At 47.0% G+C, this 27,279-nt stretch overlaps 1 protein-coding gene across 2 annotated transcripts in view; it reads right to left on the reverse strand.

The window, feature by feature from the left end:
• Positions 1 to 27,279, reverse strand: part of ETS1 (ETS proto-oncogene 1, transcription factor) — a 131,161-nt gene that overhangs the window by 89,732 nt on the left and 14,150 nt on the right. For both annotated transcript variants that reach the window (XM_030333671.1, XM_030333668.1), the window contains exon 3: positions 10,397 to 10,541. In XM_030333671.1, coding sequence (XP_030189531.1) covers positions 10,397 to 10,541 — 145 coding nt within the window. The remainder of the gene's footprint in view (positions 1 to 10,396; positions 10,542 to 27,279) is intronic.

The following is a 27,279-nucleotide window of genomic DNA, read 5'->3' on the forward strand; positions in this document are numbered from 1 at the left end:
GGGTCGGTAATCTCTCTCCCTAGATGGAAGACTTCTGAAAAAGGTCTCCATTTGGCCAAGCCAGTTTGTGGGTGCGGATATAACAGCCAATGGTTCCACAAGAGGCCAAAGGTCAGAAATGAGGGCTGAGACCCTGAAGAATGCCCAGAGTGGGAGGCGGTTGGCTGGGAATATGCAGCTTCTGGAGTTTTGTGGGCCATCATCGTTTCTGTCCACGTTGCTGGTGGGGGTGTCAGCTCTGGACTCCCGCCCCCTCCGGAGGCAGTGTTTCCAGGGCTCACTTTCCACCCCCCGGAGGATAGCGGTGCTGGTCTGTCACCAGAGGCAAGTCTGTAAGAAGCAGATCACCGGGTGACTCTCCTGCGGCATCGGAAGTGGCCTGGAGTGCTCTGCCCCTCCCCCATCTCCACCTCACAGGAGAGAGGCCGCAAATCCATAACCTTCATGGACGTTTGAAGAGATATTTTATTTTATTTTATTTTATTTTATTTTATTTTATTTATTTTGAGAGAGTGGGAGACAGAGTGCAAGCGGGGAAGGGACACAGAGAGAGAATCCCAACCAGGCTCCACCCTCAGCTCGGAGCCTGATGCGGGGCTCAATCCCACGACCCTGAGATCATGACCTAAGCCGAAATCAAGTCAGACGCTTAACCGACTGAGTCACCTGGGTGGCCCTGAAGAGATCATTCTAAAAGAGCATGAAATGAAAGGGAGTGTTGGAAAAGAAAAAGGAGTGGGGCGCCTGGGTGGCGCAGTCGGTTGAGCGTCCGACTTCAGCCAGGTCACGATCTCGCGGTCCGTGAGTTCGAGCCCCGCGTCAGGCTCTGGGCTGACGGCTCAGAGCCTGGAGCCTGTTTCCGATTCTGTGTCTCCCTCTCTCTCTGCCCCTCCCCCGTTCATGCTCTGTCTCTCTCTGTCCCAAAATAAATAAAAAACGTTGGAAAAGAAAAAGGAGAGATGTGGCTGGACTTCAGCCAAGACTTCAATGCCCAGTGTCTCTGACACAATGGGATAGACTCAGCTTCCAGATTTAAATACACTCTCTTGGGCCTGGCCAGAATGGTGACAAAGGATTGATAGGAAGGAAGCTTCCACCGCAGAATTCAGTCCAGTTCATCAAAATAGGCCTTGCATACTCTCCACATACAGCATGCTGAATGCTGCAGGGGGTACAAAAGTACCTTTTCTCTTGGACAGCAGTAGTTCTTAACTTCTTGGGGGTCTCAGATCACTTGGAGAACCAGAGGAAAGCCACAGACCCTTTGGAAAACTCCTTGCACGCAATCGCGGCGGCATCACGCCTTTCTGAGTCTCAGCCAGGTCAAGCACCCCTGCTCTATGAGAATCTGCAGGTCTGAGACTTGGCAGAAAGCTGTCAGGGTTGATTAACACGATGTATGAAGCGGGTAAGAATCCAGAGAACAGCAAAGGTGACCAGAACCCTGCTTCTGTGGCTATTCAAATCGCCCACACCTCCGTTTCTCAAGCACCACTGCATCGAGTCCAGGGAGACATGGGAAAGAGGCAGAACAGCCTGGGGAATCAGCCCTGTTGTCTTGTTTGGTTAATGCCACCCTGCAAGGATGAGAGGTCCCACAGGTCTATTTTCTTCAGCAGCCAGAGAGTCCGAAAGAGCCACTCATTTTCACAGAGGTGGGAAGTGCATCTCACTGGGGTGTTCAGGAATGCACTGGGGGACGCACGCCCCTATTTTTATAAACCAGTGATCTGGGACAGGGGGTGGTCAACTGACTAGATTGCCACACCGGGGCAGGGTCTGAACGGAAAGCTGCCGGACCACTCACACTGGCAGCCTCGGAGAGCCGAAGGTGGCCCTATACATCAGCGGAAAGGTAATTTCTCTCACAGTGCAATTAGGACTCATGTTTGGCCTCTGACCTCTGGCCCAAGAGATATTTATGCTCTCCAGACAGAGAGCAACAGGGCGAGGGAGTGAAGGTCCAACTGAAGCAAGGCATTTAAGAGGGAAGGGAAGAAAGGAGGGGAGGACAGGAAGGAAGGAAGAAGGAAGGAAGGAAGGAAGGAAGGAAGGAAGGAAGGAAGGAAGGAAGGAAGGAAGGGAGGAAGGGAGGGGGGAAGGGAGGAAGAGAAAGAAGAGAGACGGGAAGGAATGAATGGAAGGGAGGGGGCAGAAGGAGACAGGAACCTGATCAATTTACAGCAATCTATGAAATTGACTTTGGTGTTTGCCATTTCCATGTTCAGTGTGGTGTTTTGTTCCTCACCCTAATTCTGTGAGGGAGGCACTATCGTCTTATAAATCGGCAAACTGAGGCTCAGAAGGGCTCAGTGATTTGGCCCTGGGTACAGAGCTTGTAGGCAGCAGGGCCAAAACCTTGACCCCGAAAACCCTCCCGCTCCTTTCTAAACGGTAACAATTCACACGTGTGCTCTGGGTAGAGCGTTAGGCTCCCCTACCTATCTCTCTATCTCCCTGACCTACCTAGAACTCCCTCCGACCTCTTGCAACACTGCATCTCAGTGCAGAATCTCTTCTGTTCCAACCGTCTCTTTCCAAAGCCAGGCCATGGGCAGATGTGCTACCACAGACTGAATGGAAGGCATTCAGGCCCAGGGAGTTCACTCCCCTCTCCTCTCCTCCCTGTCTGGATCTAGATTTAAAAACTCTCTCGTCCTCCAGCACCCTACCTCCTGGCTCTCTCCGCCCGCGCCAGCTTCGCTGGCAGCGCGGGGGTTAACCCGCCAGCCCTGCGGAGCAATGATTTCTGTTTTATTTCAGCAGGGGAAGTGTGTGCCTGCCTGATTAGCCTGATGGTTTCCTCTTTTCCCATAACCTCCAGACCCCCATGGCCCAAGTGTTTACTCTCTGAAATAAAAAATCTGCTGGTGTTTTTCTTTTTGTGTGCTCGTGTATTTTGGGAGGATTGCAGAGGAGGGAGGCGGGGTAGGGGTTAGGGACGCGGAGGCTGGGGGAGGGAGCGAGACGCCTCCCCCTGCGGGCGGCCCTCCCCCACCGAGCCTCCTCCAGCTGCGGGCTCCAGGCTCAGACCCCTGGCCGCAGTGCAAGAAAGAAACTTATTAATGAGGGAGCTGGGTCGCCTGCTTCAGCAGCTATAAACACAGAGAACATCTGGAGAGAGAGAGTAAGAGTCTCTCCGCGGCCAGACACTGAGAAAAACAGGCTGTCTCTGCTCATCCAGCCCCCCACCCCTGCACGGTCCCACGCGGCCCTCTCCTCCCTGCCGGACTCCAGCTCCCACACCATTCACCCGGCCGGAGCTTTCCATTCACAGAGTGCAGCGGGGCCGGCTGAGCCAAGCGGGGGCCGACGCCAGGCGCAGCATCCACCGTCCCCAGCCACCCTCCACCCCCCACTCGAGGAGTGCCAGAAGAGGGGTCAAACTGCTTGAATCAAATAAGAACTCGGTGCCCCGGGGACCTTTTCCCAACTCGGACCAAATATTTGTGGTTTGAAAAAGTTCAGAGAACTTTTTTTTTCCCCCCTCCTCCTCCCCAGCCCCCTGGGATTTTCAGTGCAATGTTGTTACATCCTAGGATTTTTGAGAAGCAATGCAGAGAGGGTAGCCAACAGAATGCTTGTATTCTGATTGTAACTCCGCGAACGGGTTCTTCTTCCGGGGGTCCTTCCTCCCCAAGCACCTACAGAGATGATTCACATCTGTGAAGACCTTTCCACTGCTTACCGCCCAGGGCTGCTGAAGTCATGAGAGAGAGAGAGAGAGAGAGAGAGAGAGAGAGAGAGAGAAGTCTCAGGGCCCTGGTGGGGGTGGAGCTTCTCTTTCTGGTCCTTACCAGGCTCCCTTCTCCCTTCACTGGTGAAAGGAGACACATAAAGGATAAAATGGGAGGGTGTCAGAAAATTGCCCTTGGGCAAGATGAGTGGGCAAGATTCATTGGATAAGGGCGGGGCACCTAGTTACTTTGGCTCATGCTGAAATCATGCTGAAATGCACAAGAAGGAAGGTAACATTTATTGACCACCTGCTATAGGTCATGGCCTTTTAAGTGTTACCCCCGTTTAAAAGGAGGAAAAGAAGCAGGGTCTGCCTTGCTTCTGGTTGCAATCAGCACACGTAGCCCACCTGTAAAAGGTGAGGTCACAAGATTCCAGGCACGTCGATGCTCTTTTTCCATTATGCCACCGCTAAACCCTTTGTTTGGACTCAACACCCTTCCGCTTACACTCAAACTTCTTCCGATCAGTTCTTGTAATCTGAAGATGAGATAGCCCAGGCTCGAAAGCTGCCAAGGGGTCAGGAGGTGGGAGTAGAAAGGAGGAGGCGATGTGACGTTGGCGAGTAGGAGCAAATTGAGTCCATGGCCAGAGCGATAGCCTTCGTTTATGGAGAAGAGGGTCAGGCATTTGTAGACATCTCATTACCGGAAGACCAGAATAATATAGCAAGGGTGGAGGGTCGTTTTTTTGCATATAGAGTCTCTTCCTAATGCACTACATGGGCAAGGCAGGCCTGCTTCTTTCCCTCCTGGCAACCTCTAGTCCTCTCTGGTCCTCTCAGAGATGGGATGCAGGTGGGGAGACGGTACTTTTGCATCAAGCTTCCCTCAGCCCTGTCCCCTGGATGTGACTTGTCAGGGCAGCTGGGCCCCAGCCAGAGCCTTCTGCGAATGGCCAAAACCTAAGACACGGTTAGACCTTCCTCTTTCCCAAAGGCGGCATCTATCAAGTCAGCATCTGAGAAGGTCAGAATTTTCCCCCAGAGGAATGATGCACATCACAACAGCCCAGAAACCCACATACACACACAGGATCAGAACTGCTTTTAAAGAACCAAGAAACTGAAACAGGTCCTCCAGAGAAGGAAAACACACCCCGAATGAGGAAAGACCAGATATGTGTAACAGACAGTGTTTAAAATACTGTTCCTTAAAACCGCAGGGCCATCTGAGATAGTCGGTTGAGAGGCCAAACCTGCTATGAGAGTAAACATTTCAGAGCAAGGTGAATGTCCATTCAACAAGTGTGCCTGGCATTCTCTCAATGTTCTCAACGCTTAAAAGCCAAACTGGAGGCATGTTTCTCCTGCTGAAACTTCCCACCTGGTTGTCAATAGCCCTTTCCAAACACTGGCCCGGGTTTGATCTCTCCCAGCCGCCCCGGCCCTCCGACAAAGCCCCAGGAGAGACCAGAAACTCAGTCTCCCGGCACATCTCCCACTTGAACTTCCAAAGTTTATTTGAGAAAGACATTCTTTCGTTCTACCATTTTACTAGTGAATTTATCGCGGAAATATTAAAGAGTGAGATCCAAAGTCGCACACGCTGCCAAACATTATCTTATGAATAAGTATAATATTTCACACAGGAACCATTTCTTCTATCGTGTAAACGTACCCCCCCCCCATACACGCTTGAACAACGTTGCTTCGAGACAAGGGGTGAGTCTTCCCCTTCTCCGTGCGTCTCTGTTTCCAGTGGATGGCACTCGACCACCCAAAGTGTTCAACCAATCAGTGGGGTCACTTTATGACTCAATGATGCTCAGACATTTCTGGACATTTCGGGGCAAGGAGTGATGATCGCAAACATTCATATCGTGCTTACTAAGTGACAGCACTGCTTTGAGCTTTACATAGATTAAGTTAGTGGTTTTCAAAGTGTGGTCTCTGCACCAGCAGCAGCTGCAGCAACAGCACCTAAGACTTTGTGAAAAATGCAAATTCTTCAGCCTTACCCTAGACTCACCGAATCAGAAACCCTGGGGATAGAACCCAACAACCTGCATTTCAACAGGCCCTCCAGGTGATGCTGACACTTTGAGAACCCCTGGTGTACAGGAGGAAACGGAAGTACAGAGACAAAGTAAGTTGCCTAAGCTCACCCGGTTAGGAAGAGTTGGTGTGCAAACCCAAGCAATCTGGCTCCAGAATCTGGATTCTTTACCAACATACTCTATATACTTCCTCTCTCGTGAAGAATTAAGAAGTGGAAAGTATGCTGTAAATGTGAGCAGGTGACGTTTTTACCGTGTTTGATGACCAAAAGCATGCCAAGGTGCATTCTACAAGAAGAAAAAGAGCGTTGTCTTACTTCTGAAATCAAGGACCGTGGTAATGACACTATAGGTTCATTCCCATAAGGGTATAAGTTGGGTATACTGTGTTCTACAGCTACAGACGGCCCTAAGCAGTTATTTCGGAAAAGTGAACCCCGGTTACAGCATCATATCCATAAGTTTGGCTAATTCAAGACAAATCCACCCGTGAAATGAAAAATAACTTGATAGGATATCACTCTGGAAGGGTGCTCCATAAGCATCGTATTTTCTGATATGCACTCTTGTCATTCATAATACTGACATCAAATATGGACGGGTGTTAATCAGAGGGATGGACTGTGGTCTTGTGGCCTGGGTGCTCAGTTGGGTCTCCGATGTCAGTTTTCTAGTTCCCAATGGAAAACAGGCACGGCATGGCTCCAGCTGTGTCTGGCACCACTCTGAGCTCACTGGCCCTATCCCAAAATGGTTTGCCATCTACTCCGTCCCTTCTCAACAGGGCTGCGGTTAGGAACTAGTCATAATAGTTAATGGCAGTGAAATGTCAATGAGTTCTTAGGGACAAGAAGTCAGAGACTGACAGAAAAAGTGATTCTGGCTATGATGATTGAGAGGAAGGGCTGATGTTGGGGACACAAGAGAGGACGGGAACAGAGAGGAGGCAGGGTCAGTGGGCTCCACTCCAGTCAGACTATAAACAGTAACAGACATTTCGGCCGTGTCTCGTGTAAGGGGCTCCATTGATTCACAAGGCTCCCTGACAGAGGGATGACGAAGAGCTGAGACAGAAAGGGCCATTCATTCATGCAGAACACCAGCTCGCCGTCCCCATTGGCTCTTGCGAATGGCTCCAGGCTGATAGGGAGGAGGGGGAAGAGGCGGACGGGAGGCGGAGGTAGAAATAAAAGAAAATGATGACTACAAGATTGTCATGAAGAAATGTACAGCTGCACAGGCAATTGCATGCAAATGTGGCTTCCCTTTTTAGCCGTATAGTTAATGTCCTCAGATTCATCTGTTGTGCTCTTTCATATCATATCATCTTCCCCTCCCCTTCTCGCCTTGTCTTTTTCCGGGCTCCCCTTCGTCTGCCTTCCCATTCAGCTTTCGTTTTCTCTTCCCATCCTCCTCCACTTCTCTACCAATACCTTTATTTCCTGTCTATTTCCACCCTTCACTGTCTTCCTCAGCAGCTTCTTTTACTGTCTATTCTTCTGTCCAACCCATTCTTGACTCTCTTGGTTACTGAGTATTCTCCCCCCCTCCACCCCCCCACCCCCCCTTCCCCGCTCACCTGGCAGGCTCTCTCCCACTCACGGCTTCTCTTCGCTTCATTCTCTCTCTTCCCTCTCCCTCCCTCACCCCCTTCCTCCTCCTCAGCCTCTGCCCCTCCTTGAATAGGAGCCACATTATTAGCAAAGGGCCTAATGTTCCTGGAGTGCCCCTCCTGCTGGGTATTCCAGTCACTGACAGATGTGGAGTCCTTGGAAAAGAAGTTCATTCATCCCTTCTGCGAGCACAAAACGTGAGACAGGAGCGGGGGTGGGGAGTGGCCATGAGACGGAGGACGGGAAGGAAATTGAAGTTAAAAATAGGATAAAAGGAGATGAAAAAAAAATGTAGCGTATTTTTTTTCTCTCTTTCTTCTTACTCAACACATCTCCAAGGAAATGTGCTGCAGCTGGAGAAATCATTGGTTGGTCCACATCTTCATTTCCCTTCTCTATAACCCCAAATCTCCTTCCAAAGGACACCCATCACTGAGGAGGGCTGGACCACAGCCCAGAAATAATCGCTGCAACTACTTCGTCTGGACAGCTCAAAAGGCAAAGGAGGGGCTGCAAAAGCTCAGGGTTCTTGCCAGATACTTCCATCAGAGGGAGCCTAGGGCAGAGGGAACTGCGGACCTCACATTTGCCACCAAGGCACAGCTCCCTATGGAGGCTTTCTAGTATTTTCTGAGCTGTGGTTGTTGACAACCCAGGTCCTTTTAGGACCCATCTTCCCATCCTACTAAAAAGCCACCAGTCTGGGTGACCCCAGCTCCCTTCTTCTTGCAACAATAAAAGGGACGAAGTGGGGAAAACGACTATATCATATGGCTATGAATCCTTGCATTTTAAAGCAGCTTCGCCCTGAGAGGGTCTTCCCATGCATCACAGACACTGTGTCATTGGCTCTGAAAAAAAACCTCTTTTGCCTTTGAGGACCTTGACAAGGAAAAGAATGAAAAACCATCTTTGCTTGGGAATTTATGTAGTTCTTAGCTGGGAAAAAAAAAAAAAGGACCATGTCTTTTAGCTATGAAGAAGGGACATCTAATCTTGAGGCTAGTGTGGAATAACCTCGGCTATTAATACGGCGTAACTTGCAGCAAACAGAAGCACCATCTAGAGCAGAGAGGGTTAAGGCAAGGTAACTTTAACCTGGATTGCATTCAAAGACACAAGACTTAAGCCCAGCGGCATTGGTAAATTTCAAGAATTATACAAATAGAGGCACAGCCGTTCTGACCCTCTGCTTATACAAATGAGACCTATTTGTTTAGGGGCATCTGGGTGGCTCAGGTGGTTGAGCGTCCAATTCTGATGTCAGCTCAGGTCATGATTGAGCCCCGCATCAGGCTCTGCACCTGCTTAAGATTCTCTCTCTCCCTCTCCCCCTGTTTCTCTCTCTCAAAAAAAAATTATTTAAAAAGATCTATTTGTTTAGAATCATAAAGGATGACTTTGTTCATCTCTTAGAATTTTAAGTCCTTAAGTCTAACCTGTGAACAGGTGCAAAATCCTCCCTGTCTCCTGTTTAAATGGGTAGATAGTTACTGAGACACTTGTATTTATGCTTGGGAGAACCAAGCAGAAAGTGACAGCATAATGTCTGATGTCTGAAATCCAAGGGCAGTGCCCCGAAGAATATGACAAATATGAATGGCTATTGACTTGAGAGACTAGGGAACACAAGGATTGATTTCATTCTGCCCTAGAGAAGAGCCAGGCAACTGGAAAGCAACTCACATGCCTTCCTTCCAACTCCCACCAAGATGCTACAGCATCTTGCTTTGTGTCTTGGTATTTCTGGTCAAAGACGAAGAATGGGCAACAAAACTAACACTTGTGTTCTCTCTCCACTATTATAAAAAGTAGTATACCATATTGTTATGTGGAGTAAAGAAACATTGAACAAAAAGTTGCATTTAAGTTAGTGCCCCAGTGGCTTTCTCCCTATGTTAGCCTCAGAATTACGTATTTTATTTTATTATTTTTTTAAGTTTATCTGTTTCTTTCGAGAGAGAGTGTGTGAGCAGGGGAGAGGCTGAGAGAAAGAAAGAGAGAATCCCAGGCAGGCTCTGCTCTGTCAGCCCTGAGCCCAACATGGGTCTTGAACCCACAAACCATGAGATTATGACCTGAGCTGAAACCAAGAGTTGGACACTTCACCCACCGAGCCACCCAGGCGCCCCCGGAATTATATATTTTCCATTTGTGAGAGTAATGAGATTTCTTAGGCTAAGAATTCATCCGGGAAGAAAATACAGATTTGAACTGGCTTTTTGGTGTTTGGATACACAATCTGGTCTCATGATCCATTGAACTGAATAGCAGAACCCACCACTTCAGAATCCCCAAATCAAGGTTTACATTTTGCAGTAAAAAGAAACTAACAAAAACGCTAGCAGGTAAGCACAGACTAATGGAATTTGTGAGATACACGGTGACTTCGGCAAAACAGAATGGGGGTAAGGACGCTCAAAGCCTGTCGGTCGGGTCTTTGGGAGACAAGACCCGGGGGAGAACTCTCTGGAGGAGTTTGATTCCTGATCACCAGGGGGCAGCACCGTGAGCAGCAAGCCTGGGAGAGAAGAGAATGCTGGGAGGAGAGGAAGGAGGTCTGCAAAGGAGAGCTGAGAGGAGGGAGAGAGGGGGCGGACCAAAAAGAAGCCAGACGCAGGTGGGCACAGGCGAAGAGGTCGAGGACAATGCGGGAAAGAAGACGAATGAAAGAAATGATGTTTTGTAAGAAGGCCAACTGTTTATCCAGCTCTTCCTTCAGGACCACAGACCTTCTAGGCCCTTTGTCAACAATGAGGCTGCAACGGGTAACTCTCAGGAAATGCACAGTGGACAAGCACTATTTACAGAATGGAGACCTGAAGCAACCCCTCTTGGGCTCATTCCTAGAGTTTCATCTTCCTGTTGTTGGAGAAGAAAGCAACTCGGAATTATGGAGAAGTCCGGGGACTTTCCACCGGAGAACAATAGCATCTTGTCCCCACATAAGCCGCGGCAGCTGTTGTTGCTACAGAGAATGCAGCCCTCATCACACTTCGCTGTCCTTCATCTGTATCCACACCCCGAGCCTCTGTTCATGCTCCTACCTGAGCCACAGTGTTCCAGACCAGTGGGAACTTCCTGAGTGGCCATCTCATCCCAGAAGGGGTAGTAAGCTCTTTGCGGGTGATAACTGGACTGGAAACCACAGGCCATTCGAGGATCTTCGTAGGAGTTGATGGGTCCCTGCCTCTGTGACCAGGAAAAAAATATGGAAATATATTAACAGGAAAATCTCTATACTCTAACCTGAATGGGACAATAACCTCCTATCAAACAGCCGCATGTGAGTAGGAATCATCCATAGATGACAACAAAATAGAACCAACTCTTGATCACCCCTCCCCCCAAAACAGACACAGGAAAGAAGGGTCTCTTACTCAGACTGTGCATGCACTGCCTTTCATCCATTTCTTTAAGCATTGGACAACGACCTTTCCTATTTTTTTTTAAGTTTATTTATTTATTTTGAGAGAGGGAGAGGGAGGGGCAGAGAGAGAGGGAGAGAGAATCTCAAGCAGGCTCCGTGCTGCCAGCACAGAGCCCAACGCGGGGCCCGAGCTCAAGAACCAGGAGATCATGACCCTGAGCCGAAACCAAAAGGCAGACACTCAAGCCACTGAGCCACACAGATGCCCCTCCTAATTTTCAAATAAAGACCCAAGATTCACAGCAAGGCAGAATCTTGGCCGTCTTTACACAATCCTGGCTTTTGAATTTTTATGTGATCTTACTCTGTAAAAACACCTCGAACGGATGTTCTTACAAGACATTCCATTATCATGGAACCAGTAGGGGACAAATGCCAAGGGAAAACCAAAAAGTGGGCCTACGTAATAATAATCACTCATTTTTCAGTCAATCAATTGTGCAGAAGTTTTGATGATAGTGATTGCCAGACTGAAATTTCCAGCTTCTCCCAACGTATGGGGACTTGTGCTGTCCTTTCATCAGCTTTAGGAAATCCATAAAATATAGCCTCTACCCAGTACTCCTTAAAGAAGGCAAATGGGCTGTGTAGGCGGCACGCTTGGAGGTGTTTAAACCCTATTCTTTGAAGCTGCGTCTACCTGGATTCAAATCTTGGCTGTACCGCTTACTAGTGAAGGGCTGAGGCCTGTTCCCATATCTAAATCTCAGTTTACTACTCCATTATAAGATAGGAATAATATCTACCTCATATGTAGGAAGGATTAAATAAAATATGTGTAAGAAAATTATATATAAAACAAAATAAAATATAAAATGCATGTTGGGGCATCTGTGTGCCTCAGTTGGTTAAGTGTTCAACTCTTGGTTTTGGCTCAGGTCGTGATCTGTGTGGTTCCAGCCCCACATCCATGCTGATGGCATGCAGCCTGCCTGGGATTCTCTCTCTGCCCCTCCCCTGCTCTCTGTCTCTCTCAAAATAAATAAATTTTAAAAATTAAATATATATAATCCATGTCGTAGCCTATGTGAATCCTAATATAAGGTAGATATTATTTTAATGTAACAGGCCCTTAACATTCCTGGGATTGAGCAAGAGGATTAAAAAATAAGACACAAAAGGAGAAGCAGCAGATTCATAGAAAGATTTCCTGAGGAGTCTAATCTCCACTGGCCCAACCTTTATTTTCCTTTTTCTTTTTCATTCTTTCTCTCTTCTCTCATGGTCCTTCTACCTCCATAAAAAAATCTCAGTTAAGGGGCGCCTGGGTGGCGCAGTCGGTTAAGCGTCCGACTTCAGCCAGGTCACGATCTCGCGGTCCGTGAGTTCGAGCCCCGCGTCGGGCTCTGGGCTGATGGCTCAGAGCCTGGAGCCTGTTTCCGGTTCTGTGTGTCTCCCTCTCTCTCTGCCCCTCCCCCGTTCATGCTCTGTCTCTCTCTGTCCCAAAAATAAATAAACGTTGAAAAAAAAAAATTAAAAAAAAAAATCTCAGTTAAGAGAATCAAACTCTGCTAGAATTTGATGTGGTTAAATCTATCGATGTTAAGGGGCTAATTAACAAAAGTAGCTTCACAGGTGGTATTCTCATCCCTGAAGGGTAGTTTGCTAACCTCCAGTAAGATTCTCTCATTCGAGAATCTCCTATGCCCTCGTTCCCCTCGAGCTGCAGACAAAAACTCAGCCCTATTCTTTTAGATTCAGCATTCACTATCTACACTCTCTTCCCATTTTTCAACTGTCCATTCACTTAAGCTCAGTAAAGACAACGAAGAGAGTATAGTGGCACAGACAAAAATGACCATTGAGGCCCAAAGGACATTTTGCGTGCGTTAATTGGGACAACGTTCTCCATAATATTCAAAAAATCATTCAAAGTAGAGCTGGATGAAGTTTACTTTGGGGCTGTTCCACTTCTAACTGGGCCAATGGTGCTGAGAATGTAGTGATACCCTTGGGACTGAACAGAGTCACCTTGAGTTGCTGAGTAGCAAAGGCTAACGTCCTTGGCTTCTGCTCCCAGACCCTGATGAGAACCACTAGAATATAAATGGAGCAATGGTGTTCTACTACCTATTTGGGTTTGGGACCAAGAAATTTAGGGAAATCATTGGCAAGAACACTCCCCTAAGCTTCAGTCAGAAAACGTTTCCTGAATTCCGGTTCAAACCACTTTGGGGACATTGTATTTTCATATTGTGAGCTCTTGAGGCAACTGACTTTGAATCCCCAAGAATAGGTAAGTCTTCAATAATCCTTTGCAGCTGAATCCATTTGAAACATATTCCCTGGACTCCCTGTGTGTTGTTAATATCTGTCCCCATCTTTTGATATTTCCCCAGAGTCTTTCTCAAAATTCAACATCAAGTACCAGAGCTGTAGGAATAGGGTCTTGAGTGAGGAAATTTTGATTCTAAATTATATAAAGGAGAAATATAAGTTGTCTAGCCCTGTTTTCTTTTGGGACAGTGTGTGTATGGTTTGCCTAAACCGTTCTTGCAAGACCCTTCTAAGACAGCAGTCAATAGTACAGAGAGAATCTGTATAGATACGTAGTGGGTAGTCTGTTATAAGCCCTGTGAAGGTAAGTAGAAACCTAAGGATAACATTTTGTTTCTGCATTTGATATCACTTATTTCTTTTTTTACATTCATTACTCAAGTAGAGTTGACATACAATGTTATATTAGTTTCAGGTGTAGACCATAGTGACAAGACAATTCTGTACATTACACTGTGCTCACCATGGTAAATATAGCCTCCATCTGTCACCGTACAATGGTATTACAGCGTTACTGAATATATTCCCTATGCTGTACTTTTTATCTCCACGGGACATATTTATTTTATAACTGGTAGTTTGTATTCTTAATCCCCTTCACTTCATTGGTCCATCCCACAAACCTCCTCCCCTCTTGCAACCATCAGCTTGTTTTCTGTATTTACGAGACTGTTTCTGTTTGTTCATTTGGTTTTTTTTTTTTCTTTTTAGATTCCACATGTCAGTGAAATCATATGGTATTCGTCTTTCTCTGTCTGACTTATTTCACTCAGCATAATACCCTCTAGGTCTATCTGCGTTGTCACAAAAGACAAGATTTCATTCTTTTTTTTATGGCTAAGCAATATTCCTGTGTGTGTGTGTGTGTGTGTGTGTGTGTGTCTCATATCTTCTTTGTCCATTCATCTGTCCATGAACACTCGGTGTTGCTTCCATATCTTGACTATTGTAAATAACATAAACATATATTCTATAAACATAGGGGTGCATGTATCTTTTCAAATTATGGTTTTTATTTTCTTTAAGTAAATAAATACCCAGTAGCGGAATCATTGAATCCTTTGGTAATTCTATTTTTAATTTTTTTGGATGAAACTCCATACTGTCTTACCCAGTGATTGTGTAACACAGTTTGCATTCCTGCCAAAGTGCATGAGAATTCCTTTTTCTCCACATCCCTGCCCATGCTTGTGGTCGCTTGTGTTTTAGGTGTGAGGTGATATCTCATTGTGGTTTTGATTTGCATTTCCCTGAAGATTAGTGATATTGAGCATCCTTTTATGTGTCTGTTGGCCATTTGTATGTCTTCTCTAAACAAGTGTCTGTTCATGTCTTCTTCCCAGAAGAATCTGGATTATTTGCACTTTGTTTTTTTGGTGTTGAGTTGTATAAGTTCTTTATTATTTAGTATATAAAGCCCTTATCGGATGTACCATTTGCAAATATCTTTTCCCGTTGGGTGGGTTGTCTTTTTGTTTTGTTGATGGTTTCCTTCACTGTGCAAAAGCTTTTCATTTTAGTGTAGACCCCAAAATTTATCATTGCTTTTGTTTCCCTTGCCTGAGGAAACACATCTAGAAAATGTTGCTAAAGGCTATGTCAAAGAAATTATTGCTTATGTTTTCTTCTAGGAATTTAATGGTTTTGTGTCTCACATTTGGGTTTTTAATACATTTTGAGTTTATTTTTGTGTGTGGTGTAAGAATGTCCAGTTTCATTGTTTTGCATGTCACTGTCCAGTTTCCCCAGCACCATTTGTGGAAGAGACTATCTTTCCCCCATTGGATATTTTTTCCTCTTTTGCTGTAGATTAATCGACCATGTAAGTGTGGGTTTATTTCTGGTTTCTCTATCTCATTCCATTCATCTATATGTCTATTTTTCAGTACTGTGCCAGTACCATATGGTTTTGATTACTATAGTTTTGTAGTGTATCTCGAAATCTGGGATTATGATACCTCCAGCTTTGTTCTTTCTCAGTATCGCTTTGCCTATTCAAGGTCTTTTGTTGTTTCACACAAACTTTAGGAGGATTTGTTATAGTTATATGAAAAATGCTATTGGTATTTTTATAGGGATTACATTGAATCTGTAGATTGCTTTGGGTAATATGGACATTTTAACAATATTAATTCTCCCAATCCATGAGCATAGTATGTCTTTTCATTTGTTTTTGTCATCTTCAAAGACTTCCATCAATGCCTTACAGTTTTCAGAGTACAGGTGTTTCACCTCTTTGGTTAAATCTATTCCTAAATATTTCATTCTTTTTGATGCAATAGCAAATAGGATAGAGACACATTTTTCAGGTTTAAAAGTTTAGATTTTCTCTGCTAAGGAAAGGCCACTGATGGCAAGATATACAGTGCCAAGAAGTGCTGAAGGAAAATGATCTAGATGCAAAGTGCAGGAGAGAGATGGAAGGCAGAAGGAGTACTTAGTGGGTTAGGGATAAAGCAATGAGGTTCCAGACCCGGGCAATGACAACAATGTAGCGGTGTGGTGAGTCAACTCCCAGCCTCTGATTAACAACCATGCACAGCATCAGACTGAATTTATGCGGTTGGCTTTTGTTTTTTGTTTCTTGTTTTTTAGGAATCCCTCCTGCCCGAAACCAGGCTCTTTGTTGTCAGGGATAGTTCATCCATTATTTTATAAATGGAAATCTATTTTTAAGACGTTATTTCCTCTTGAGCTGCCCTCAGTGGAACCAGAGGACCTTATTTTTAAGAATTAGGAGGACATAACGCACCAAGCCTACCGTGAACCACAAACATCTTTACTAACAGATGCTCCTGGAAGCACCATGAGTCTCGTTATCTACACACCTGCTTGTTTATTAGACATTTCACAAACTGACTTCATACCTATTTCACAGAGTACGAAAATGACGTTTTTACTCAAAAGAACCACATAGCTAGTTCCAATTCATTATGAAACTGTCTTAGTTGAGGAGAAAGAAGCAGGTTATTAACAGGTCAGAAATCTGGGCTGCCCAGCCCCCACCTCATTGCCTTAAAAAAGCGCCACCCAAAATGAGTTTGAGTCTCTTCGCTGACACCTTCCTTTCCTGGCTGCAACTGGAGGTTGAACTCATGCGATGAAGGCGCCATTTGCAGCCCCCGTCACAGTTTGAAGAAAACCATCTGACGGGTCCTTGCTTATTCATCCCACAGGCAATTATCGAAAGGAACTAACGCACATCACACACCTGCCCTATGCCAGTTGGTGTGCTAAACATAGTGCAGAAATGGTCACGTTGAATCCTTACCACAATCACGCAAGATGAGTATTTGTATCCCCATTTTACAGAAGAACAAACTGAGGCATTTAGAGAATAAGTAAATGTCCAAAGGCCGCACAGCTAATAAAATAATAAATATAGAATTCACACCCAGTTCTATTTGGTTTCAGACTGTCTTTGCTTCTACCTGCCCAACATGAAGCTTATTGGCTCTTGTACAGATTTCTGAAGAAGGGTAACTGTTGTCCTGGGCTAGGTACTTGACAAATTATGACAACATGCATTTATGGAACAAATTTATGCCATGCACCTGGTCTATGCCAAGTTTTATGTTAGATGCTAAGAGCACAGTATGAACAAGAAATGAACTTCACCCTCATGAGCACACAGACAAGTAAACAGGAAATTACAGCAAGGAGATATGACAGGGTTAAGTACCAATGTGCAGGGGGAGGGGAGTGGCAGCAGGTAATACTTCCTGGAGGAAGCAAATTAAGGTAACTGAAAGGTTGAGTAAGATTTAGCCTAGAACACTTGGTGGAGGGCCTAGAGAGCAAAAAAAAAGACGATCACACTACCTTAAGGTGAAGAGGAACATATAATCTGTTTAAGGAAGAAATAAGAAAGATTCAGAGAGGTGATCTAGAGAGATAAAGACCGTGTTGTTCGGCGGTGATAAGCATGTGGGAAGAGTGTGCTCTTGAACAACGTGGACGTTTGCCATGGAGGGTTATTAGTGAAAAGTAAAGCTGGTGGGACAGGGTAAGATCTCATTGTTGAGGGCCATAAATACCAGACAGGAATCTGGCTCCAGGAGAAAGGCTTCGGAGGTTGCATTAGAGGTAGTGACATGTGCATCAATATGTTCTAGAAGACTCATTTGACTGTGCCAGGTAGGATGGGTTGGGCAGGAGAAGGTGAAGAAGCTGACACAGGCACGAGAGTACCTCACGGAACCCTCCTGGAGACTCAGGCCGAAAGAAAAAAAGCAGCACTACTAATCCTAACTCTGTTTAAAGTTTTTATTTTTTATACTAATTTTTGCATTAATTTTGATTTTTGAAAATATTGCATTAAGGCGCACGTGGGGGGCTCAGTGGGTTAAGCATCCAGCTCTCGGTTTCTGCTCAGGCCATGATCTCACTGTTTGTGAGTTCGGGCCCCGCATCGGGCTCTGTGCTGACAGTGCAGAGCCTGCGTGGGATTCTCTCTCTCCCTCTCTCTCTGCCCCTCCATCACTCGCTCTCTCTGTTTCTCAAAATAAATCAGCCTCAAAAAAGATTGTAAACAAAAGAAAATATTGCATTAGGATCTCATTTAGCTTGATGACTGAGCACTGGGGCACCCCTTACGTTTTGTCCCCCACCTGAGTGCATCACTGGTGTCCCGCTATTTCTTGTGCTGAGCAGGGGTCCAGGTACAAGGGCAGAGTTAGATCAGGGTTGCGAGGGCAGAGGCGAAGAGGAAACAAGAAACGTAAGTATGTTTCAAAGGGAGAATCAACATGATTTTCTAACTATCAGGAGATGAAGAAAAAGGGGAAATCCCAGATGAGGCTCAGAATGCTTGCTTTTATAATATAATAATGCAAAAGGTGAGTTTAAGTACATAAGTAAGGAGAGAGGAAGAGAATTTCACCTTTAGCTGTGTTTAGATGGAATGATGACAGAACAGCTTGGTGGGGCGGGGGGTCCCAAAGGTGAACGCAGGATAGGAGAGGACAAGAAAAGGCACAGTTAGCTCTGGAGGCGTGGAACGTCCAGTGAGAGGACAGAGTCAAGAAAAATGGCTGTTCAGACAAAACAGAAAAGAGATCAAAAATGGGTCTGTAAAATTGCCTATAGTTTTACAAGACATGAAAGGGGAAAAAACAGCAAAGAAGGGCCTGTTGAAGACAGAGGAAGAAAATCAAGAAAGTGTACAGAGTGGTGGAAGCCAAGGGCAGAGCTTCAGGACCAAGGGCGGTTGGCCAGTGGCCACCAAGAGAAAGATGGCAGCCACACAGCCTTGGAAGGATTGGGGCCCCTCCCCCAGGCGTCTCAGGGAAAGCACACATTTTGCCCTGCTCTACCACACACAAGGTGACGAGCTGCCTGGGGAACAGCACTCCTCCCTGGCCTCTCAGGGGCTGTCAGAGGACATAGCCAAGCCTACATGCTTCACCTTTATGATAATGCGAACAGATAAAACAAAAACCAGGAAACGCAGAAACTACCAGGACGATGGACACACGCTCTCCCTGCTCTACTCTGACGGTGGTGAACCAGCTCTAATGGCCAGCACAGCAGCTGACCACCTCCATTAGCCCTCCGGTCAAGGTCTCATGTACTTTATGACCTCTCTTGAGCTCCACCTCTCAAAGTTTCAGAGTCTGAAGCCTCTGTCTTCCCCCGCCCACATCTCCCTGCTGCTTTTTCTTCACAACCGCCGCCTCCTCACCCTTCCCCACCCAACCCTGCCAGACCTCACAGCTTTTGTCTGTTGTCTGCCTTCTCCCTGCCCCCCAAAATTGGAAAAGAGGGAATAGGGGAATACTTTTACAACACAAAATCACAAACATATGGAGTTCTCATGTTTAGAAGGGTATGTGAGGGGCGCCTGGGTGGCTCAGTCGGTTGGGCGGCCGACTGCGGCTCAGGTCATGATCTCGCGGTCTGTGAGTTCGAGCCCCGCGTCGGGCTCTGTGCTGACAGCTCAGAGCCTGGAGCCTGCTTCGGATTCTGTGTGTCTCTGACTCTCTGCCCCACCCCTCCCCGCTTGGTCTCTGTCTCTGTCTCTGTCTCTCTCAAAAATAATAAACATTAAAAAAATTAAAAAAAAAAAGAAGAGTATGTGTGATCCATTCTTCAAGTCCATTTCTGTCGTTAGCCAAGCAACCTTGAATGTCCTAGTGTTTGCCTACTAATTCCCTCCTTTCTCTTCTGTATGTGGGCTCAGCACACAATCTCTGTGGAAGCAAACCTGTCTTTTCTTGGATCGACTTTTGACTCCTAGGCGTTAGCCTTAGTATGAGGCCACGAGCATATGAGACCCAAGAACTATTTCTAGATGCTGCTGTTTACAAAAATAAATTAAAACAACAACAAAAGACATTTTACGCCCAGAAGCGAAGCTAAGTGAGCCCTGGATGTCTGCTTCTGCGGAGATAACTGTGTTTTTCTAGGCGTGTCACAGATGCTCATGCGCTCTAGTAGGCAGACTGAAGACTGGGAACCAGGAAGCCTGGATTCAAGTCCCGCTCTGCTCCTAAGGAGCTGTGTAACCTCCAGCCTGTCACTTAACCTCTAGCTTTTGTTTCCTAAGGAGGCTAGCCCCACTGATCTCCGGCCTCCTTTCCGACTCCGTTCTCGCCTTCTGCCACCCTGTCCGCATCCTTTCTCCTGACCTGTGACCAACCGCCCCCATGAGTAGAGAAGCCTGTAGAGCCAAACGTTGCTCGTAGTCATAGTTTGGATTCACGGCATACGATGTCCCCCCTAAATTTCCGAAAGCCTTCATAGCGTTGTCCTTGTTCTTTCTTAAAGCCATGCTCAAACACTGCTTTGACCCCACGTCCCCCATTTTTCAGTAGAGAACAGGGAGGCGGAGGAAGTGCCTACCTCCGGAATAGCTCTAGGGGCTTTGGCACAGTAGATACTCAGGAAAGGCTGTGTGACCAAGAGACGAATCCTCAGCTTAGACCCTCTCAGCCCATTGCATCACTGCGTGCAGGTGCCTTTCCAAAGGGGGGGGGGTGCTGCTGAACCCTGCAGCTTTTAATCAGGTCTGGGCCTCCTCCTCCTCCTCAGAAGATGCCAGACAAACCAGTGTCTTCTTTCACTCACTGTCCAGCGGGTCATGGAGAAGCTCTCTCCACAAGAAGCCAAGGGGGGTGTTCTGGGCGGACGGCGCCTGGCCTTCAGGACGCTGGGGCAGACCTGCTTCGGCAGGGCACATGTGTCCTGCTCCCTTGAGAGGCAGAGGGAAGGACGCAGACAGAAATACTCCTTCGCGTCCATTTAGCTTTCCTCAGCCTACTCTCAAGGAGGAGGGAGGGGAGGGTGGTGCCGCCACAGGAGAGGCGGGAACAGACAAAATAGGAAACTCTCAAAGGGCAGTTTAATTTTAGACTCAAGGCCAGGAAATTCTTTTTAAAACAATAAGAGCGCTGGGCTTGGGGCTGGGTGAAAGGGCAGGCCTGACCCACGGCAGGTTCCTGAGGGAGAAACGTGAGACGGTCCCGTAGAACTCCTCCGGGGACTGTGGCTGAGGCTGCCCCGAGATGTGACCGGCCCTGCTCGTCGCAGCCTGAGACCACCGCCCCCTCCACCCACAGCGAGCACTTAGTCACATAGCTGAGGGTCCAGGGGCCTCTGAACCTTGCCACTAGTCCGAGCTCCTAGACTGGACACTTTCCTGTCGAGAGACCAGCGGTGAGACACGGGTTACTGGTCGGCTTCTACTCCCTCGATGTGAAGCCTGCAGACTCCCAGTGGCTCCAGAGGGGACAGCCCCAGGCTCCCAGTGTCTCCAGAGGGGACAGCCCCAGGCATCCCACGGTGCAGGGAGAGCAGGTGTGGTGACTCAGAGCCTCGTTAGGAGACGCTGGGTGGTGGATAGAAAACTCTCGCCTTGGCCGAAAGACGGGGCAGTAATTCCGATGTGCCCAGTGGTCCGCTACAAGCTGGGGTTTTGGTTTTTTTTTTTTTTCCCCTAACTCGGGGAAGACCCACTTCCTCATTCATTAGGCATAGAGATGCAGGAATGAGAGTCTATTAGAAGTTCTTTTACACTACCACACATCTAAACAGTGATTAAGATGAATTCCGCAGTAAGGAGTGTCCTTAGCCCGGAGTCAGGGGATCTGGGTCTCTCGCCAGCTCTGTAAACTCAGGCATCTCCTTTAATCTCTCAGGATCTTAATTTCCTGATATTGGGAGATGGCCTCTCGGCCGTGTCCTGGCTCTGAACTCCTCGAGATTGTGCCCACTGAACCCGGGACCTTAGAAAAGCCCCACTTTTTCAGATGCTGGAAAATACAGACATTATCGGTCTTTCCTTCCATTTTTCTGACCGGCCCTAAGTATCCATTTATATTCCAAATTTCTTCCGCACATTTTCTCTAATCCCAAAATGCTTCATCCATTGTCCTCCGGGATTTGCAGAGAGAAGGAAAGGGCGTCGGTGCTGGGCTCCACAGTCAGTGACAAGCGCGCGCCCTTCCCAAGAAGGGCAGGGACAGCACAGACTCCCTGATGACCACTCAAAGGCTGGAATCCTGAGGCCTGTAGGGTGGAGGTGAAGAGTGTGCGAACAGCCCTGGCTAAGGAGGGAATTGCTTCCCAAGGAGGCCCAATTAAACTGCAATTACTCAAGATAAGAGAACCAGGTCTGTTTACACAATGGGGTTGTAAACCACCAGCCCATTACAAGAGAACTTTGATCTGGTGGCAAGGGAGCTGTTTCTAGGGCAGGGGAGTGATGAAGCAAGGAGTTTACTCAATAAGAATGTCTCCATCTTTACCCCAGAAGCCCCGTCTTGTTGTGGCAACACCCTTGCACGGACAATAAGTGGAATCATCTCCACTCCTCCCTCCATGCTTCCATCCAACACAATCGAAAAGTCCAGAGAAAGGCATAAGGGAGAGAGGCTTAGCTGAGGTCATCTTTGTGGGAGGCTCTCGACACGCATTTTCTCATGTAACGATCATGATAGCCTCACATGGCAAGTTATGCTCTGCCTTTTAAAGAGAAGAGGACGCTGAAGCACAGAGAGGTTAAGTAACTTGTCCAAGGTCACATGGCCAAGGAGTAACAGACCAGAACTGAACCCAGATCTCTCTGACTCCTTGAAGTGCTTTCCATTATAATTGGCTGGGCTGCATTCCATAGCTGCCTGGCCCAGGACTGAAGGCTCTGTCTGAGGCTCCTGTAAAAGAGGCGGGAACAAGGGGGGTGGGGTCGCCCTTCTGCCTCACCAAGTGTCAGAAGGTAGAAATAGAGTTACGTGGCGAAAAAAAAAAAAAATCCATCAATCAATCAATGATGAAAGGAAGAAAGAACGTGTACAAAAGGGAGTCACTCATGCCACGAAGTGATTGGCAAAGATTCAGCCTCAGAGGTCTCTGTGCCGGGCAGCTGTGTCCGAGGGCACGGCGTGGAGCTCATCTCTGCAATGTGCTTAGCTAAGCCCCATGGCCATGCCACTCCCGCTTGCAGGCACCGCCGTGGAGACTCAAGAAGGCTGGCCAGCGCCGAAAGTTCCTCTGGAAAAGCCCAGGAAGGACAGAGGCCAATGCCTAAAACCAGCCAGTGGCTGGCAGCCTTCTTCTGTCCCTTAGAAAGCTGGTATTCGACCCGGACTCTGGCATATGTCCATCAGTCCATTCAGTGATCCTGTCTCTGACATACCCCTGGCTTCATACCATGTTATTCTACACAGTTATAGCAACCAAGTGTCCAGTAGGTATGATTGCATTCATACCACTCATATCATAAAGTCACAAGTCGGGGGCGCCTGGATGGCTCAGTCGGCGGAGCGTCTGTCTCTTGATTTGGGGTCAGGTCATGATCTCACGGTTCATGAGGTGGAGCCCTGAGTTGGGCTCCAGGCTGACAGTGAGGAGCCTGCTTGGCATCCTCTCTCTTTGCCCCTCCCCTGCTGGTGCACTCTTTCCCTCAAAATAAATAAATAAACATTAAAAAATAATAAAGTCACGAGTCAAAAGTCTTTTGCTGGGCAGTTTCTGAAACACTTCTTTTCACTCAGGAAATATAGTTGCCATATTAGTAAGAGAACATTGGATCCAGAAAGAGTGAAAGAATGCCAGGTTTTTAATGCAATTACCCCACCTTGGGCTGCACGGGATGTTCCCCAAACCCAGAGCCTTAGCCTAGGAAGTTCTGGCATCTTAGACCACCCTCTTGGGTATTGGGTTTTCCTGGGGGATCTGGCCCTCCGGGAAGCCACTCTCGCCCCAGCAGATTGCTCTACCCCCAAAGGACTGAGCTCTGACAGGAGCTGAGTGGGCAGGACTGTTCCTTTCCTCTGAATAGTTCAAGGTGCTTCCTAAAGTTTGCATGGCCCAGGGGTCATTAATCCCCGTGGACCTCCTCCACACATCCTCCTCGCTTTCAAGGTGGCCAAAGACTGTGACATGTTTGGTCAAAACCAGGAGCGACTTATCCCTCCCATTCCTGCCCTCCCCCAGCTCTGCAGCCCTGGTGGCCTGAGAGGATGACGCAGGAGAGGATAAAGGGACCAGCACTGCTGGGGACTTCCAGGGCTCACCATAGGCTTGCTGAGGTAGCATAACAGGAAGGAGCGCTTCCTCCCCTTGGATGAAAGGGTCCCTGACACACAACCCATATTCGTACCTGAAAAACGTCACCCCCTCCCACACAATGGCCAGACAACTCCCAAAAGCACTGCCGCTCTATCCCCCGGGTATGACATCACCTCATTCGTTACCATGGTCTCCTGAAGGACTGACCTTACAAGGAGGAAAGCATGTATCCTGGTTTGGACAAAGGGACCCTGAGGCAGATATTGTGAGTTCCCCCTACAATGATTATTCCCTGACCGTGGCATGAAGTTTCTAACTGTTGCTGTGATTATTGTAAGGCTTCTTCTGGTACAGGGCATGATCAAATAATGCTAATGCTACCTCTCATTTATGAATAATGAATCAGAATTAGCAGGCTTCAGGGACTGGCAAGTATTCGGATTCTGATTTAGATCGAAGCCGACTCTAGATCGAGCAGTTAAAGCAGCGTGTTAAGCAGAAGCCCTCATAACACGAATATATCCTCACTTGTTTTTCTTTTCTGAGATTTCCCTTTCTAGAGCAATCGTTTACAAGTGGCAAAGACCTGCTCAGACCAACCTGTACACGTAACACCATCCTCCCTTCAAACTTGATCCTGGGGCAGCTGCAAGCAGGGCCTCTCAACCTCAGCACTACTGACATTTGGGGCTGAATAATTCTCGGTCGTGGGAGACTGCACTGTGGATTGTGGGGCTGGCTAGCTGCATCGCTGTCCTCTACGCCCTAAATGCCAGGAGATGCCACCACCAAGTTCTGACAGTTAAAAACATCACCGAATCAGGGCACGTGGGTGGCTCAGTCAGTTAAGCGCCTGACTTCAGCTCAGGTCACGATCTCGCAGTTTTGAGTTCGAGTCCCCGTGTCGGGCTCTGTGCTGACAGCTCAGAGCCTGGAGCCTGCTTCGGATTCTGTGTCTTGCTCTCTCTCTAACCCCTTCCCAGCTCATGCTCTGTCTGTCTCTCTCTCTCTCTCTCTCTCTCAAAAATAAATAAAAACATTTTAAAAAATTTAAAAAATAAAAATATCACCAAATAGTCCCCGGGGGGCGGCTAAAGCAACCCTATTAAAAACTCACTTCTCTACAGTTTTCCTTCCACCCTCAGCTTCCCATACCTGAGACAGAGTTTCTTTTCTTGGTGGCCCAGCCTAACCAAATTGGAGCCGAGGGCACCAGGTAGGAGGATATGGATTATTGGATTAAGTACCTTTGGTTGACCTGTAGATAGAGAGGCTCCAACAGAACTGACTAGACCCGGGCGCCTGCGGCTTTGACGTTCTTGTCTGGGAAAGTTAATGAATCTGTGCTCACTCCTTCACGAAATCTTAGATTGGGATCGAGGGTGTGAGATCTGTTAGTGTCGCTAATGCCAGTGCCCCAAGGCTATAGTCTGCAGGCAATTTACAGATTCTTCAACTGTTTCTTTTTTTTAAATTTTTTTTTTCAACGTTTATTTATTTTTGGGACAGAGAGAGACAGAGCATGAATGGAGGAGGGGCAGAGAGAGAGGGAGACACAGAATCGGAAACAGGCTCCAGGCTCTGAGCCATCAGCCCAGAGCCCGACGCGGGGCTCGAACTCACGGACCGCGAGATCATGACCTGGCTGAAGTCAGACGCTTAACCGACTGCGCCACCCAGGCGCCCTCTTCAACTGTTTCTTATAACGCAGGCTAAGGTTGGGGGTCATCTGTAGGAGCTGGTTTATTGAACCTGAGTGTGTACTGAGCGATGTTATTTGTTTGTTTATTCCTTCGTTTGTATTAGGGAGAGTATACGCAAAGGAGTTTCAGGACTTCTCTGCTTGCTATATGGTTCTGAAAGGTTGCCTAACTAGTCCCAGTGATGGAGAAACTAAGGCCCAGAGAGAAGTTATGCGTGAAAGTGCTAGGGCAGTAACTTAGCAGTTCTCTTATGCAACCTTCTGCTTTTGCCCAAGCAATTCTGAAATTCACAGCGAAAAGGATCCCACACGCTGATAATGCTTTTCAGATATGGCTGTTGGGGCTTGGGGTAAATGCGTTCTTTGTTTTGAAACCAGTGGAAACCACTTAAAATGCATTAAAACTAGCCAGTGTATGCAGTTGGGGGTGGGGTCGTTCGTTGAAAACATGTACCCAGAGTTGGGTTTTGGTTTTCTAATTTCATACAATTTCCAGATACCTTGTCAAGGAAAATTTACTCTTATACCTGTGGCTTGAATCCTTAACATAAAAATGCATTTTGGTGTCAAAAACATAATAAAACAAATACAAAATTTTCATGGCACTGCTTTTTAAGAGAAGTTATTCATCTTGCTTCGTTTGGTTACAGGACCGCTAAAGAGAGTTAACATAGGCTGGTGTTTAAATCTCTTCTTCCAAAGCCAATGATACATTTTGCCCTGCAACCGCAGCATGCTTTATCTGTTTTTTTTTTTTTTTAATTTTTTTTCAACGTTTTTATTTATTTTTGGGACAGAGAGAGACAGAGCATGAACGGGGGAGGGGCAGAGAGAGAGGGAGACACAGAATCGGAAACAGGCTCCAGGCTCTGAGCCATCAGCCCAGAGCCTGACGCGGGGCTCGAACCCACGGACCGCGAGATCGTGACCTGGCTGAAGTCGGACGCCCAACCGACTGCGCCACCCAGGCGCCCCCATGCTTTATCTGTTTTAACAAATCTCTACAATATCATCTTTAAGAATAAGTTAATGTAATTTGCGCCAACCTCAGATGATAACCTCTGTGTGAGAAACCAGAGGACCCCCCCCCCCGGAGATTTTTCCAGCCCCTTATGTGACCTGCAAGTTAAGGCTCTTGGCAACTCCTACGAAGCAGAACTGAGAGACCACTGGTCTGGACTTGTTGTGTGAGTGCGTGTTTCTAAACAAATTTCCGGTGGTCATTATACTCTAAACTTTGTCCTGATTCTAATTTTTTAGAAAAGTGAATGGTGTTTCTATGAAAACCGAAGCCATTTAAAACAGAAAACAAAACAAAACAAAACACCAAAACAGGTGTTTCAGAATAGCCAGGAAAGAGAAATGTGATAATCACTCCTTGAACACAGAACAGCTTTTGAGCACTTATTTTTTTCAGTGACACAGAGAATCATTTTCAAGTACATCACATCTTTCAATAGACAATTACAACGAGAGGCCATGGTTAACTTCAGGTTACCAGTGTTAAAAATTCTTCAGAACCACACACAGGACAGTCTAGGACTGGAGTCAGAAAAGAGCTCTGGTCTACTGGTGTCTCTTTAGACCCATAAATGTAGTGCAAAGAATTAACAGTAAACGTATCTGTCCATTTCCAGAGGAAGTGAAAAGAGTTCAACATTTCTGTTGGCTGTCTTTGCATGAAAACATACACAACTAGGAAGGAATAGTTAATAATACATCAGCTAATATTAAAGATTCATTGAACATTGGGATGGATCAATGATAGCATTATGGGATTGCTCTCACAATACACTTATAAGAAATTCATCTAGGGGTGCCTGGGTGGCTCAGTCGGTTGAGTGTCCGACTTCAGCTCAGGTCATGATCTCACGGTTTGCTTCATGAGTTCGAGCCCCACATCGGACTCTGTGCTGACAGCTCAGAGCCTGGAGCCTGCTTCCAATTCTGTGTCTTTCTCTCTCTGTCCTTCTCCCCCTCATGTTCTGTCTCTTTCTTTCAAAAATAAATAA

This window comes from Lynx canadensis, chromosome D1, assembly GCF_007474595.2.
Source record: "Lynx canadensis isolate LIC74 chromosome D1, mLynCan4.pri.v2, whole genome shotgun sequence".
NCBI lineage: Eukaryota > Metazoa > Chordata > Mammalia > Carnivora > Felidae > Lynx > Lynx canadensis.